Here is a 17610-nt window from a genome sequence, read left to right as displayed (position 1 = left end):
GTTTAGCCAGTCTGCCCTGCCGAATCTGTTTAGTGTAGAACCAAATTCCACACCCTCCTAGGGCCTGATGTTTATGTTCCAGGCTGCCCCACATAGATAAGGCATAAAATGGGGGAAAAAAGGCTGATTACCAACAAAAATAGTTTGTGTGCCTGTTGACAATTTTTTTGTTCTTTCCCCCTTTTTTTGTGCAGAAAGATCGGTAGCTAGGGTTTCCCCTCATGTGAGGGCTGCCACCCTGCTTCCCACCAGAGAAAACAGAGTTGCTTAGCTGTAACAGGTGTTCTCTAAGGACCGTAGGATATCAGTCCTTACGAAACCTGTCCACCTCCCCTTGGAGTTGGCTTCTCCTTAAAATGCTAAGGAACAAGACTGAAGGGACCCATCCGTGTATAGTGGCATGCTGGGTATGCTCAGTGAAGCACAGTCATAGTTCTAGAAACTTTGGATTATTTCACCTGCATGTGAGGATTGACATCCTGCTGTCCTCAGAGTACACCTGTTACGGATAAGCAACTCTGCTCGTTTTATATATTTTATTGCATAAAAACACCTGAGACAATTTTTTGAATACACCCCCCACAGCTCTCCAAATAATTAAACATTTAACACATGACATTTATCAAAGAGCTTTATGAATGTTTTTTGTTTGGGTTTTTTTTGAGAAATTAAGCCAGGATTAATAATTCTGGCTTAAACAAGTGCTAACCTTTGCAATTGCTGGGATATTTAACATGTGTGTGCCAATGCCTCTTCCCTGGTCTGATTGCTCAGAATTATTACTTTTCTACACATATAAAAAAAACCCAAAACTGAATAGGGAATAACATGCTGCAACTAGTGACATATATAACGTTTCTCAGAAAATGTCCTTCTCTTTATTAAGACAGAGATTTGAATAAACTGAAAAACTGCAATCACAATTACAGTACAATAATGGTGGATGTGTACCGCATGTTATCCCTCTCTTCTCTCCCCTGCTTGGGGAGAGAAGGATAACATAAACATGCAGGGTTAGACGTCAGGAAAATGCCCTGGAAAGCGAAAGCACACAAAAGTAATCATACTCAAAAACAACAAGACGATGCAAATAAAATATGACACTGCTTGCCCTGCAGACAAGCTCCGAAAGCAGCCCTTTGCCTCTTGCATCTTCCTGTTTTTTTTATTTAGGGAAAGTATCTTTAGCATGCATTCACATTGTGCTAGGAAAAGCGTGAGACGGGCGCTGCTGGCTCTTGCTTGTCTGCCTTCGCAGAGCTGCTGGTAGCTTTTAAGCTGTGAGAATCCTGGGAGTTGGTGATGTCAGACCAGTTGGGTCATTTGAAGGTTAGCAGCCCGGGAAGGGTTCACCAAAAGTTCACTCGCATATATTAGGCAATTCAATCTTTCATTTTGTGTGACACAAGTAGTAGGAAGTGAGCTGTTCAGAGGTAGAAGGATCTATTCTCTGCCGAAGGGGGATTCGGAGCTCTTATTCGCAAAGCTGTGCTTTTTTTTTTTTTCAGAGGCTTTGATCCTGAGTAGGATGCACAAATATTCATAAACGAGGAGTAGCTGAAGAAGCAGATTAGATGACCAAGGATTTCTAATTCTTGCATTTGGAACTAAAACTTGGAGTTCCTCTTCTTCCCTCCTTCCCCCCCCTTCATCCTGCTGGAATGGCGAGGCAGCTTGGAAAATAGTAAATGATCATTTGGATCAATTACAGGCTTTTAGCTGTGTTGTCTGTCATAATTCATGATTCTGGTCTGGGAAAAAGACCAACAGTCTACGTGCCAAAAAAAAGGGGGCAGAGTTTGATGGAGTTGGGTGTACTTTTATATGCCATTTTCCTCCACACCTAGAGGATAAACACTTTTGCAGATACTCAGTGGAGGGGGAATCATGTTTGACTGTATGGATGTGTTAGCAGTGAGCCCTGGACAAATGCTGGATTTCTACACTGCGAGCCCGTCTTCCTGCATGCTCCAAGAGAACACTCTAAAAGCTTGCTTCAGTGGACTGGCACAAACAGAGTGGCAACACCGCTACACAGCTCAATGTAGGTCAATTCTCCAATGTGTATATGTGCGTATGTTTATCTCTCTGTACATATATATATAGAGAGAGAGAGATCATATTCAAAGATATATGTGAATGTGTTAACTTCAGTTTTTTCTGTCTGACTTTTATTTGGTTTGCTTGCAAATAAAACACTTCCCTTTTAAACAAACAGAAATTCTATATATCATGTGAGAAAATGAAGTTCAAACTATGTTTGTGGCTTTTTTTTTTTTTGGTTGGTTGTTTTTTGGTTTTGTTTTTGTTTTGGGTTTTTTTTGGAGGGGGGCACGTACAGATTTCATCCTGAAAGGTTTTCATCTCTTTTACATGCCTCGTATAGCATCTTGCTTTTTTTGGCCAGGAGGTCGGTAGAAGAGTACTTTGTGGTAATACAGCAAAAAACTTTTTAAAGTACATCTATAATGATGGGGTAACATCACGTAATATCTTTGCCTTTCATAATGGAAGGTAATTGCTACAAAATATGCCCCCCCCCCCTAACCGCCCCCCCCCCAAAAAAAACACCCCCTTTTGATTATCTGATGATATTTCCTTTTTGTGTGTATTATCGTGCAATGAAGCCTTTAAAATACCCTTTAGAACCGTTGCATTTAACTGCATGGTTTGGTTGTCGCTTCTAAAATTTAGAACAGGTAATTTATCCATAAATATCTAATTTAAGAGGGGGGGGGGGGGAAGCAATTTTTCTTGCTATTGACCTTGACACCTTTCTTATTTACTTTGTGGGTACAAGAAGTTGCTGTTTTGCTACAGAACTACTGACTGTGAACACCCCTGTGCTTAACCATCAATTATAGGTAGACCTCAGGATGCAGACCGTGGTTTAGACGTGTGGAGGGGGATCCCTGTTAATCGTAGCAAGTTAAAAAAAAAAAAAAAAAGGACTGCTCCGTTATCTGATCCTGGCATGGAGTTAAGGAGCCTGTGCACTGTAAAAAGGGTGGCAGCGCCTTAACAGCATCGTTTCAAGTTTGAGAAATGACAAGAAGCACCAGACTGCAGCACTTCATTCACTGCTAGAAGGAGCCTGCAGGATGCTGTGGTTCTCTGACACTGATTTAGATAAATGACTTGGCTATTTATCACAGAGCTCTTAACTTTTTTCCCTTTGGCACTTGTTGCATAATTTATTTTATAGTCTTTGTTTTCCAAGAAGTCAGTGTGTAGCAAGTCTCTAACAATTAAAATTTCTTCTAAAATTATCTCAGTTCTAAAGGGTGGGCTGTAAAGTAAACTCTGGAAAGCATTTAAAAAGTGCAGTTTCTGATTGATTCGGTTTGGCAATGACCCATAGCATTCAATGAGAATAGAATAGCAGAATCAATAACCGTTGGAATAGGTTTGTTCATATCTTTTATTTCCAAATGTTAAAAAAAAAAAAAAAAACAACAACAACAAAGAGCAGAGGTGTCCTGTCTGATCTAAAGACCATGGCAATGGACAGCTTAAGAAAGGGCTTTATGTAAGAACTCAAAGTCCACAGACAGACATTCTGCTGAAATACTGTTCTATGAAATATTAACATTGCAAATAATAAATGCCGAGGCCCAGCAAGCTTTTTCTTATCAGTAAGATAAAAATGTACTGCTGTCTATTGAAAAACACAAACACACACACACACACACACACATATATATATATAGGACAGATGCTAGATAAAATATTGCTTTGTCATACTATAATTCATGAACAAGTGGTTAATCAAATACAGAAGAAAAAAAGTACTTTATTTGTGCACCAAGTCAAACAAGGGGATTTGTTTTACCAGAGCAGTGTGAGTGGTAAATGTGTCATTAGCCTGGGATCAGTGTTAACAGTCAAGTGTTGATAGCAATAAAGTTAAGCTCAGCAGAAGGAACCAGCATCAAGAAGGGTAAACACATTGCAGACCTTTCAGGAATTCCAGTACCTGCTATTATGTTGAGGAGAAGGCTAATTACTTTCCTAAGGCCTTCATTCAAAGGTTTTTCTCCCATTGTGCACCCATCACAAATACCCTTTCGGAACAGGGCTCTAAAAACAGCAGTGCATTTGAGTGGAATCTGTAAATTATATAAGTTACTTGTTTAGAGGTGTATTTCTGTTTAAGGAAAAACAGTGGGACATGGAACCCAAAGCTCATTTTCAATGTTTTTCCTTTACCTGGACAAAAAAAAAATTAAAAAGTACATTTAAAAAATTAGGTTAATCTAATACTTTGTAAAGGGCAGATTTTAACAAGAAAAATGTACTTTTTTTTGTGTCATTAGTTAATGTTTAACTTCTGAAAACAACACAGAAAACGTAAGTGTACAAAAATCTTATCAGTCAAAAAGAAGGCAGGATGTCATAAAGCCTGTCCCAAGCTGAAATTGGAGTTCAGAATTACCCTCGAAATAGGCAGATTGCTTCCATTCAGAAATACTTAGTTTCAAAATTAGATATCATCAAAACCTCTCCAGCAATCCAACGCAATCCAAATAAAATAAACAATTCCTAGAGGGCAGAAGGAAAAAAAAAAAAAGTCTACTGTTTGGTTCAGAAGACCCTCAGGGAACTGGGACCCAAAAGAGAGAGGCAGAATAACTCAGGAAGTCTCAGTACGTTTGCAGAACAAGGTGCTGGAAGCCAGTCCCTGCTGAAATGAGGCACCATAGAGACAGCAGCAGGCAATCCATAGGTGGAAGCGTCTTGTGCGGCCTGGATGGAAAGTTTAACAGCCGTTCATCTCTGTTTCTGGGGCCGTGTTTCGTAGTACAGATACATTCTTTTTTTTTTTTTAGATGGGAGAGTTTGCAGGAAGCAAATCCAGAAACATGGCCCCTGAGGGTATGGTAGGACCCGCAGCCCTCCCTACCATCCCCTTGTACATATGCACGATATTAAAGCGGCGTTTCTTAACTCGTAGTCTGACCCTGAAAAGGCTATGACCACTTCAGTACCGGATCACCTTCCTCACGTGGCTGAGGGATGCTCAGGGCCCTTGTAGGGGGTTCTTGGGTGCTTTTATGTTTGGTTATGAGCTGCGATGGAAGATGTACAAGAAGAGTTGAGCACTTCGGCCACTCCAGATCTGTCAGGCTCCAGCACGCCGATTTGGCTGTGGGCGAACTGGAAGGGCACTTGCTGAGGAGAAGAGGCATTGACCTCGGAAAGAACGAAAAGGAGAGAGAGATGGGTGAACTGGGAGCACAGTGGCAGGCACATCTCTTACTGTACCTCACCGACACAGACCTGAGTTCCTAATGTAGGAAAATCCCTGAAGGGCGCTGGAGAGAGAAGGAGGATGGGAAAGTTATAAACCGGAGTAGTTTCTAGATGTATTAATGAAAGAATGCTCAGCTCTTCTTTTGAAATGCTGCCGTTGTCTGGTTATGTTATCCCTGGCTATAGTAATTAAGACCAGCAGAATAAGGAGAGTCGAAGCAGACCCCTCCCCATCAACGGCATGCTCATTAGGGAGGCACAGGGCAAATGACATTGCCTGTGTAGCAGTTTTGCTTAAAATTGAGATTAATAAATAGATGCATGGGGTAGTCTAAACATAAAATAGAAAATGAAGATTTCTTTGTGAATGCAGTTATGCAAATGCATAAAAAAATTAAGGGGCTCATTTATTGAAGTTTTGCTCTGCTGCAAACGTTGCCTGGGTTTCTGCCAGCATTTTCTTCATTGAAAATAACTTGATGTCTTTCACTGGCAAATTTGATGCAAAACTTTTATAAATGGGTCTCGTCGGAGCCTGTGTACCAAAGGTTCCCTCCCATTTTGTGTTTGGGGGTAGGAAATAGTGTTAATACCTGGCACCCACAGTCTAAGAAAATAAATCACTCTTATTTATTTATTTATTTATTTATTTATTTTTCATTTTTATATACCGAAGTTCTTGTAGGGACTACAAATCACTCCGGTTTACATAAAACAAAGAACTGCTCAACAGAGAGTGGAGCTTTACATGGAACCGTAGAGTTCCATGTAAAGCTTGACTTCAACCCATCTTGTAATACCAAAAGATGAGTTAGAAGTAATGGATACCATAAAGGTAGGAATGTCTATGTATGCACATCTGATTTTTTTTTTTCAGATTTAAGATATAGGAATGCAAAATGACTTTAATAATTAATTTCAGGACTTTACAATAGAAATGTCTTATCACAATTAATTTTTAGGCATGTACTGAACATCTCCCAAAGTTGTGCTCCCTGCCATTGCATCTGTATTTCACTGGGGCAAATACACTTATCCTGAATGTGGTGATGCTGACAGGGTGACAGATGCCTGGGCAACTCAGGACCTTTTAATAGACATATCACTTCCTTTCAGTGTTTCTCATGGGTCAGTGGCATTGGCAAAACAAACCAAATAAAAACATGAGTCATGGTTATTTAAAAAATAGTATGGGACAAGTGACGTAAATACATATATAAGATAGATATGTCATAGAGCATGAATCTTTTCTGACATATTAAACAAGAGTAAACATGAATTAGTTTATTCTTTCAATAAGTCACAAAGACTAGGGGACATTCAATAACATTACTAAGTGACGCATTTAAGTAAAAAAGGAGAAACTATTTTATTCCTCAATGTATTATTAAACTCTGGGATTCATTGCCGGAGGATGTGGTGAAAGCTGTTAGTGTGGCTGGGTTTAAAAAAGAACTAAAAAGGTTCCTGGAAGCAAAATCCATAAACCATTATTAAGGTGGACTTGGGGAAATCCACTGCTTATCCCTGGGATAAGCAGCATAGAATCTATCAACCTTTTGGGATCCTGCCAGGTACTTGTGATCTGGATTGGCCACTCTTGGAAATAGGATACTGGGCTTGAAGGACTTTTGGTCAGACCCAGAATGCCAAATCTTATGCTCTTATTTTCTCTTCTGATACAGTAATGTTTTCCTTTGAAAAAGAAGCATTGTCTGTTGAGGGTTCCACTATACATGTAGGGCAGTTGATTTTCAGGGTCAATCTAGTCTGCAAGCCTCAAAGCCTGACCGGGGACAGGGAGTGGGGGAGATCTGCGTTAGCAGCAGCACCCATGTGCTTCTGCTTTCCGCAGAAACCACTGCGCTCCCAGGTGAAAGATATCAGGGCTGCTGAAAGTCTGGAGCCTCAATCAGGCGCTAAGTCTCGAGAAATAATCAACCAACCCCCACCTCACCACCACTCCCCCAAATCTGTGTCTGCATAGATGGGCTTTGGAATCCTATACCTAGAAATGTATGTCACTTTGAAAAAAAGACACTGAATTTAAATGAATTATATGTTTCACTGGCAAAAGTGCAGCATTGTATGAGACACGCATGGCTAAGAGAAATAATTGGCACAAGTCATCTGTGTACATGTGGCAAGTGGGAATGCCTGTCCTGCCCAAGGAAAGCTTTTTCATTCATATCCACAAGTTCTTAATGAAAGTGTTTGTCAGTGCAGGGATTCATTTCAAAGTAAGGCTAGGGTAGCTCACGGCTAAAAATGTGCTCCCCGGTTATTGGCAACCAGGGTTCAAATACATTTTGGGGTTAACTTTCAAAAGGATTTGCTTAAAACTGGGGTTTACTGGTGTAAGTAGTGATATTTGTACTTATCAGGTTAAGTTAATGAAAAAAGTTAGATCTGCCAGAGAGCAGGTCTGTCTTAGCCGGATAAGGTTTACCTGGCTAAGTAGCGTCAAACACGGGGAATATCCCATATAAGTTAGCTGGATTCTACCTTACAGAAACAGCTACTTTTGAATATTGAGGCCCAAAATGTTTGCAAAGTGGAGGACCATTTTTAAATCTTTGTGACCAAATTCGGCACTGCCTTTCAGCGGCAGTAAATCTGGAGCGATTTATTTCTTACGTTGAACAGCCCTTGCCTGCACGTTCCTCTGCGATTTTGATAAGTAAGGCCTGCTGCTAGGGAGAAAAACTGCAGCTTCTTGCAAACGGTCCTTTAGACCCTACCAGCGCAGGGTCGTAACGTGCTACTGATACTTTCGTGCCAGTGTGAAACCGAATGTGAATGAGCCCCACAGTGCCGGGAGATGGCCTTGTGGCCGGGATGGGATCATTCTTAACTGTTAAACCTTTTTTGCCTCGGGTAACTGAAAACTTTGTTGCCCAAGCTTAAACGTGAACGGTGATGACTGCTGGGCATACCATATGAATGCTGATTCCTTTATTATTATTTAGTGGAAGTATTAGAATGGTTTATTTCTAGTTCAAAGGCCCTGCCTAGGGTGATTTTTTTTTTTATTATTTCTAAGTGAATATATGAGGAGATAACTGGAAAGGTTAGGTACTATGGCATCCACATGAAGGCCTTATCTTGGCAAGCTGTTTACCATCCACCTTCAGGACTCACATGGTGCCCTAGCATAAATATTTTTCTAAATGAAATGAAAGCAATCTTCAAAAGGCTGGTCAGATATGAGTATACTTCCACTGCACGGTAAATAACGATGCAGGAGATTTAAGAGAGCGAGGTATTTGGAAAGAGACTTAGTTGGTGGTTGGGGGGGGGGGGGGGGAATTTACAAGAAATAAATTTCTCTGAATTGTGGTTTCCAAGCTGAGACCTGTGAATTCTAAATGCAGTCCCTCTATGCTCATCCATGTTCCCTTCCCGCCTCGCCGCCCCGGTGTGGAGCGTTGCATGTCAGTAAACACCAAGCCACAAAATATTACACAACTGCACTTAGGAGAGGGCTTTGCTGTTCTAGAACCTACCCAGCGAAAGCTGGTGCTAAAATAAATTCCTCAGTGCCATAATATTTTCACAAGAATGCCTTTTCAGAGAAAATCCCGAGAGACGGCAGTGAGAAATGGAGCTCGCAGTGGTCCCCATGGTGGTATATATTGGCAGATGTTGTGTTAACATTCTATAATTTTGAATCCTCTTTTTTTTTGGTGGGGGGGGGGGAGGGGGGTCAAAACAGTATACCAGGAGAACAATGCAGATATTTGTGGTACTCCTGCAGAGACGAAAACCTTGAATAAATATTCCAGCAAACTGTACAGGCAGCATGGTGAGCTAGGGAGGTCAGGTCGCAGTCACAAAGGGCAACATCATAGTTGTTCTGTTGGAAAGATCTTTCTTTTTTAGTTATGTTCTTTCCCCTCTCACTTTCTTTTGTTTTCTTGCCGTCTCTCTCTCTCCCCCACACCCCCACCCCCTTCTCCTTCTCCATTATCACTCTCTATGGCAATATTGCTGATCTTTTCCTGGGGAATCAGAGGCTCCGAATCTCTGAATACCGCTTGGTTTTTCTTAAGCTCCTTTTGAGTATCATTTTTTAAAGTTCTTTTAAATATTTTGCATTTTTATCCTCCCTTTCCTCAGTTACTTAGTATTCATTGCATGTTCCATGTGAGTCATAAAGTATTTTGCAAACGTTTGTCGTCTTAGCTTTTATCTTCGCACTCCTTCTGTCTTTCTGTTGGTTCAATAATGAAAGATATTAATAAAAGGTATTACTGCCTATAGTGATTCTAGTTATATTCTTCCTCCCCCACCCCACACAAATTTACCATTCTTACTGCCATTTTTGTTAGTGGAGGGGCAGGGACATCATGGATTGCAAGGTGTCCTGGGGCAGCATTTACCCTTCTGCCACTAACTTTCTCTGTGGCCTTTTTAGGATTGCCAGCTGGATTCATTTATTTTTCCCTGCACAGGCTGGCTCAGTCCAGGTGCCACTCCCATGGCATCCAAGGAGTTTCTTTCTAGTTTTAGATTTGGGGTAAATGAGAGTCCATGCTTGAAGCCGAGGATGACATCGGGGCCTGATCAGCCTGTTCTGGACCAACAAAGCCAACTGGTATCTCTAGGCCCCAGCTGAGTTGCATTTTGTATCATTTTGAGTCTTGGATAACTGAACTGTAATTGTCTTAAGTGTAAACACATAAAGGGTCATTTTAAAATGCGTTACACATAGCAATTTTAAAAAGCCATTTACACGCATAAAGTACACTTACATGTGAATATCCTATGGACAATTCGATGGCATATATTGTAGCAATTTTCAAAAGTCCACTTACACGGGTAAAGCGCATTTACACATGTAAAACCCAATTTTAAGTGTTTAAAGGCTTTTTAAAATCAAGTCCATAGTGCTTCTCCTCTCTGGAAGCTCACATATAATGCAAAGGACACGTGTGCTGTCAGGACAGCCACCTCCGAGGGGGCTGCTGTTATTATTTCTGTCTAATGAATGTTGCATTAAGGCAAGGTGACCACCTGATTCCAGGTCATAAGGGACCAGTGAGCAGATCTGAAGTGTTTTCATCTTCTCTTTTAAAGCATTCCAGGGAGCTACAATATGTGAAAAACGCTGAAGCAAGAGCTAAAGGGACTGCTTGCTCCTTATAAGCTACTGCCAGGTGGATACCCTAAGCTTAGCTTATTTGTCCTTTGCTATTGCTGGATTTGAATACATTTCCTTGGTAATTTCACATTTTGCAGAGTCAGAAAATGGACCACATTAAAGCACTGCTGTGGCAATGATGCAAATAAGACCTGTGCAGATGAGATCAGCATGCCAATTAAAGAGAACGGGGGAAATTTGGATCTCATCTACCCTAATGTACCCCATTTTCCACTCCAGATGATCCTTTCATGAGATAGGAAGTCCGATAAAAATATTAGAGAGCCGAGGACTACATTACCTTTATTTCTTCATCAAAGTCCATAATTATAAAAGGCTGCTGTTCTTCAGGCCATTTCAGCTTCAAAAGATTTTTAGGGCCTGGTCTATTGGAAAGCTTGAGGGCATAATTAACTAAAATGGAAATGGATGCAAGTGAAATTTAGTTCCTGATGTTTTAATTTAGTGCAGTGCTTCCCTGTGTTATTGAAACGAATTCTTAAAGGCAAACATAATTATTTCATTATGTTCTTCAAAATGCTCACTTTGACTTTAATGACCAGAAACTGCATAAGGCTTCATACATTTTAATTAGCTTTTTTTTTTCTATTTAAATCAGATAAATAACAAATAATTGATGAAAACAAGTCTTCTGCATGGATGCTAATTTTATATAGGTTGCTTGTGACCGTCCCGAGCATTTCCCTTATTGATGCATACATTAGTTATCCAGGCTTTGATGGTTTTTATGGAACTTAAATAGGAAAGGCTCTGTTTCAGTTCACATTTTATTGCTGTTTCATAGTCCGACCTGTCTAAGTCATGCAGGTTCCTAAGCTCTACTTACATCAGGATCTGAACATCCTTAGCCAAACTAGCAAATGTGGACAGCACATGGGAGTCTCAGTTTTTTTTTTTAGTTAAGATCACGTAACTGTACAGAAAATCGGAGCGGGCTGACAGGGTTCAGCTGACCCGTAACATAAGTCTGTAGGAAGTGCGCATATACATGACATGCTGTAACCAAGTTGCAGTGTGGCCTAAATGATGATGCTGGAACCCAACCAGTCCACTTATGTTTGATATAAAGGCTATGTGAGGTAGGTTATCCATCAGGTTTATGCATCTCTGTTCAGTTTTGCTCTTTCTGATCAGAACTGCTCCAGAAATAGTTTATATATACCGTATAAAAAACCATAAAGCAAAGCAAGCTGAGTGAATAATAGGTTCACCAGTTCCTGGGGGGGGGGGGGGGGGGGGAGAGGGTTTCCAAACTGTAAAGCGAATGTCAGTTTGAGGTTAATATAATTTGCTTGTTTGTTTTATTTAATGCTTTTTAGGGCTGATAAGGAGACCAAGGGGAGTGCTAGAGGCATTTTAGTTTTTGACAGTGGAACCCCTTCTTCTTGTTAACCGCATGTTATCAGGGCGCCCCTGCGGGGTTTTCGAGGCCTCCCATCCTGGGTCCGCACATGTTGTACTCACACTCTGCCTGAACCGGCCTGATGCTTTCAGAGCAGTCGGCACCACAGCATCCACATTTCCTCCAGAGGGGGGCATAGGAAAATGAAAGAAGATTTTCAGGAGTGAAACAAAAATCAGAAAACAAAAAAAGGGAGAGGATTCTTAAAGATCTTTTCTGTTCTGTCAGTCGAATTATCCAAAAAAAAAACCCGATCCCTGCTGCTTGCATTTTTTTTTTCCCACAGTCAGCACTGACAAGATAATGAATGACCTTTTTCAATATTTGTTCTGTTTTAAGCGCCCGTTTTTTTTGTTTGTTTTTTTTTAACAGGAACAAAAAAATATTCCGTATGATTAATTCCCGATCGTGTGCAAGACACTAATTGCTACCCATTGATTCTGAATTTCCCCTTCCATTGCGAATGACCCAGAAGGCTGGCAGATAAAGAGTGATAACCCACAGAGCGGTGGAAGTGTTGCATGTTTTTTTTTTTGTCTATAACACTCTATGTGATCAATATTAACTGCCCCGTTGAAACTAACCACTGTATCAAGTAACAGTAAATCAAAGGAATGTGCTTACAGATTATTTATTGAAAGCTTTAATTGTTCATTGGGGCCCCGCTTATCTTCAGCAACAATAGGGACGCTTGTTTAACAAGCCTAACCGCATTTCGCCCTACGTTTGAATTTCTCCTCTTGGAAAAATATAATCTTAAAAAAAAAAAAAAGTTCTGAAAAACACATTCTTCTTTTTTCATTAAGATCAGAAGCAGGGGGTTTATAACATTTAAGGTAAACTTCAGATATTTTTCTTTCATATATAACTCAGGAATTTAAATTTATTATTGAGCTAGCTTGCTGCTTATACATCTGTCTCCTAAAATACAGTCTCTTCATCTTTCTTAACATTTTTACTACTGAATTTCTAGAAGTTTGCAAGATTCTTTGAGGCCATGGTGCGCAGGTTGCAGCAGAGCCTCCTTAACTGGAAAGAGGCATTTAAAATGTGGCTAGACCCTCTAAAAAAAAAAAATACAAAAGTTAGAGGGATTTCTGGGGCGTGGGTCTTTTTCATGCCATTGCACCGGCACCACACAGCTTTTGGTGCTGGCCCCTTGGAGGTTATGCAGTTTCAAAACACTTTCCTCCCAGAGCCAGGGAAGGAAACCAAGCCTGGCAAACGTGGTCTACTAAAACCCTTAAGACGTGAAGGCTGGGAAGCGGGACACTTTTAATAAAATGGCTTCTTACTTTAATCGCTGCACCCCTACTGTTCAATTTCATTTTATGTCCTAATTCATTAAATAACTTGCACGTACTGCTTTATTATTTACAGATGCATTCCATTTTTAACTTGTTTATACAAAACAGATGTTTTGTAGACAGGTATCAATGAGTGGCGGAGGTACCCCACTACCAAAAGCTTTTAAGTGTTTACGGCTGTCTGTATTATGCTGTTTGATTATTATTATTTTTTTTAATTTCAAGCTGTTGTATTCATCCTTGGAATCCAGCTTTCATTTACCCGTGAAAACAGCGAGAAGCAGCTGTCTGAGCTACTGTACGCTGCCATGGAAAAGAAAGCAGCAAAATGCCGCTACTACACTTTCCATTTGTTACCCAGATGTTGGGGAATTTGCAGAATATGATATGTAAGAAACATGATTGAGATAAACCCCCCCCCCAATTGTGCAGTTTAAATTACCAATTAAAACATAATTCCAACTTAACCTGTTCAGGCATCTGTGATAGAGTTTGCAACTACTTTTGGGAGTGGACCTGTAGAGGAAGATACATAAATGAATTATTATCAACCGGCCAGAAATAAAATGGGAACGTGTTGCAGTCAGCTACTACTCTGGTATTTATCTGAATGGCTGACATCTTATACAAGTTTTTAAAAACTAGGTTTCTGACAGACTTAAGCCACCAGTGAATTCCTTTTCTTGATTTCATTAAAATGCCTGCCTCCAGGGTTTTACGGTATGTGCCAAACTTTGTTAAAATGTGAGATGCAAAACAACTTGCATAATACTGTTTAACTGGTGAAGTTTATTGTTAATGAACAAGGCATAGAAATAACTGCAGTTTTAATTTTGTGCCTCTGCGCCAGATACAATTATGTCATTAATTACAGGAATTAAAATTTCTGTTTTCTCTTTAACTTTGAACCAGATGCATAATAAATCTCATAGGCAGAATATCTGGAAAAGCATTTTAAAAAATGAATTAATTGCAAACTGACCCAAAAATATAAAGAAAACATTATGTAGGAAATACATTTAATAAGCATGTTCTTCCTTAAAGCTCTCGTTGCTCCTCCTCCTCCTCCATCCTCTCCCCCCCCCCCCCCCCCCACACACACACACACACTAAACAGGGAGATATGCAATCATTTCATGATGTCTAGTTTCCTTCTCTGGTATAGAAATTTGGTAATGACTACTAAGCAATGATAGAACAGATTTCAAACTCCTTGCTGATAATCCGAATCTGCTCTGACGTCTCTGAGATTTCAACTGAACTGAAAGAAACATGAATTCTAAATATCATTGAGGGCAAATGAAAAGTGGGAGCTCTGTTGTTTTTGATAGAAATTTGAATGTAATTGGATGAAAGGTTCACTGGTTATTGGGGGCGAGGGGGTGAGGGGGAGTAAACACCGACAGACATGATGTTTTATATGCTCAACTTCCTTATAGGAAACTAGGCTAAAACCTTTATGCCACTTTGATGACATGGTAAGATATTATGCAGAAAACAATGATGCAGGAGATGAAGGGCGGGTGTACCTTAAGTCCTAAAGCCAGTGCTCGCCCTATCCAAAAGCCGGCACTGAGAATGCCTCTTCACAATGCAGGTAAAGTACATACGGGCCCTACGCATGTACTCGTGCTCACAAATCAGACAGGCAATTTTGTAAAAGTATATTTTCCCGAGCAAAACACTAGAAATGGCACCCAGGAACATGGCTTTGAAAATTGCCCTCCCTGGAGTTAGGAAGTTCAAGAAATATAGATTGTGATGAGACATCACTCAGTTATGCACCTATTGTCTTATTTCACACATCATCTAATTTGGAATTCTTTGTCACAGAAACATCTGGGGTGAAAATCAACATACCTCCATATTTTTTAGCATAAAAGAATAGACATGTTCTCCTTCTAATATCTACCTCATCACTAATTTTAATACATAATGTTGGAAATCCTTTTCTATAAATCTTGGTTCTGCTTGCAGAATAACAGTGTCATTTCAGATCCAAATCGCAAACGACAGATGATCCTGGAACTGATAAATGCCAAAGCAACATCCTGAAAGGCCCTCTTGCCTTACTAAATGCAAAGACATCCCATGAAACAGAGAGTGGTATATTCTAATCCTCTGTAAGATTTTGGTGTGAGCAAGGCCAATAGGTAGCATACAGAGAGTTGTGGCTAGTCTAGAGCAGTGTTTCTCAAGTTGAGTACTGTCTAAGCAGTCTGGTTTTCAGTATATCGGCAATAAATATGCATGACAATGGAAGCAGTTTATGCAAATCTATGCCATGCATATTCACTGTGGATATCCTGAAAATCAGTTTGTTAAGACTACTCCAAAACCAGCTTGAGAAACACTGGTCTAGAGAAACTTCCCCAGAAGATCTAGCAAGATCTCCCCTGTGAAGTGAAAGGAGACGACCATGACAAGCTTGTTTTTGGACAGACTTGTTTTTGACATAGCAAATAAAATCCCAGCTCATTCCCTTACAGTAGGTTGCATATAAGAAAAAATGTTCTTGGGGACTCTGTTCTAATACCAGTTATAGGGTGAAAGAGAACATCCTTGAGTTTTTCACTGGTGGCAGGAGCATGCCATTCTGCTAGAGATAACCTCCTGGATAGGATGCCATTGGAGAGGGATGATAGAAAGCCACCTATTTCATTAGCTAGCACCTTTTATCCATTATAAAATTAAGAAAAAGCATACATTCTAAAACAGAGAAGCAGGGGAAGATGATGAAAATGTATTTGAGGCCTGTCATGGAATGTGAGTTCTTGGGCTGTGGCGTGATTGATGCTACCCAGCACACGACATAGACTGGGCCCATGCCAACAGTAGGCAGACTAAGAGGAAGCTTCACTTATACCAGCCTCTTCCCCTGTAGGTTGAGCCCTTGGGGTCTGAGGCCAGCTGAAATAGGGCAATTGTCCAAAATAGGAGGAGCGGTCCAATGGTTGGGCAGACTGAGGGCAGATGCCATCGGAATCCAGGCTGGGGTCTAGGCAGGTGGTCAGTATCTAAGCAAAGGTCAAAGTAGGTGGTGTGAGGCAGAGTCAATATCCAGGAACAAATCAAGGCAAAAAGAGATCAGTTAGAGGGGCCACGGAGAACAGAAGACAAGGGAGAACTGGAGCAAGGCAAAGAACTGGAACAAAGCTAAAATGAGGTAAGGGAAAGGAACAGGGCAGAACAGCAGGAGGGGGCAGGATCATGAATTGGGCAAGGAGCAGAAAAAAGGCAGAGAGAAAGCAAGAAACTGGAACAAGGCAAGAAAAAGATAGGTACCGGGACAAAACAGGAACAAGGTAGGCAAGAACTGGAATGAGGCAAAGAACAAAGTAGGTACTGGGATGAGGCAGGAACTGGAATGAGGCAAGAATCAAGGCAGGAAAGAGTAGTAACAAACACCAGGTGAAGCAAGAGGACCTGTTGCTGAGGTATCAGCTGGCTGCAAGAGTGAGATTTAAATATCAGGGCTGAGTGATGTCATCCACTGGCGCTGTGGGAACATTTCCCACTGCCAAACCTTTAATTTCAGGAAGAGCGCGCATGCCTAGATAGAGACAGCATCCAGACTGGTTTTATGTGCATTCAGGTGGCATTCCAGGGAAGTAACAGTGTCTCAGGGTGAGTGTAGTTTGGCCATGGTGTGGAGACTGCGGTTGGCCAAGAGCTACAAGGTCATTGTTTTAGAATGGATTATCTAGACCATGCTCTGTCATTATCTGCTACAAAACCTATGTTAAAATAAAGTGAATCCCTTGAAAACAACAAGGGATGGGGAGTGAAGTTAATCTTTATTGTAATAAGTGTAGACTGTGGTAGGTGAAGTGAATTCTTGGGCTGTAGCGTAGCCGATTACAGCAGGTGGACATACCTCAACATGAGACTAAATGGAGCTTCGCCTTTACCAGCCATCTGCTCCCGCAGGTTGAGCCCTTGGGTTCCAACAGCCGGCAGGTCTTAGATGAATCCCTGGGGTCATCAAGGAAGCAAAAGTCAAAGTCCAAGCAAGGGTCAGGGCCAGCAGCAGACAGTGACACCAGTGGGAAGGCCAAGGGTTGAGGCTGGCAACAAGCAAGAGGTCGAGGCAGGAGGCAGTCAGTGTATGACAGGTCCAAGCAAGGGGTCGGGTCCAGGCAGCGATCCAGGGAGGTCCAAGTCAAAGTCAGAATCCAGATAAGCAAGCCGAGGACAGATAGGATAGATGAGAATAACACAGATAGACAGTAAGACAAGACAAGTAGGGCAATGGGAGACAACTGCAAGGCAAAGCAGGAAAGGAGCACAAACGAAGCACAGATAAGATACAAGCAAGGAAGGGAGCAAAACAACCAACAAGGAGCAAGCAGGAGCAAGACATGAACTAGCAACACGCACTGAGGGAAGATCGTTCAGGGGACCTATTGCCGAGGCATCTAAAGGGTGTCCAAGGCATCCTTAAGAGAAGGAGGTTGGCTGACATCATCCACGTGTGCTGCGAA

General features: G+C 41.1%; 1 protein-coding gene across 3 annotated transcripts in view; it reads left to right on the top strand.

Moving 5' to 3' along the window:
* The first annotated feature begins 1458 nt into the window (after positions 1-1458).
* RARB (retinoic acid receptor beta) overlaps positions 1459-17610 on the top strand; it is a 399229-nt gene continuing 383077 nt past the window's right edge. Inside the window, exon 1 of one of the 3 annotated variants that reach the window (XM_029589449.1) lies at positions 1459-2044. In XM_029589449.1, the coding sequence (XP_029445309.1) occupies positions 1888-2044 (157 nt within the window). In that variant the 5' untranslated portion in view covers positions 1459-1887. The remainder of the gene's footprint in view (positions 2045-17610) is intronic. The other 2 variants (XM_029589452.1, XM_029589450.1) reach the window with 2 other exon arrangements.

Source organism: Rhinatrema bivittatum, chromosome 2, assembly GCF_901001135.1.
Source record: "Rhinatrema bivittatum chromosome 2, aRhiBiv1.1, whole genome shotgun sequence".
Classification (NCBI taxonomy): Eukaryota; Metazoa; Chordata; class Amphibia; order Gymnophiona; family Rhinatrematidae; genus Rhinatrema; species Rhinatrema bivittatum.
Note: the sequence above shows the minus strand (reverse complement) of the source record. Positions and strands in the feature narration are given on the sequence as shown.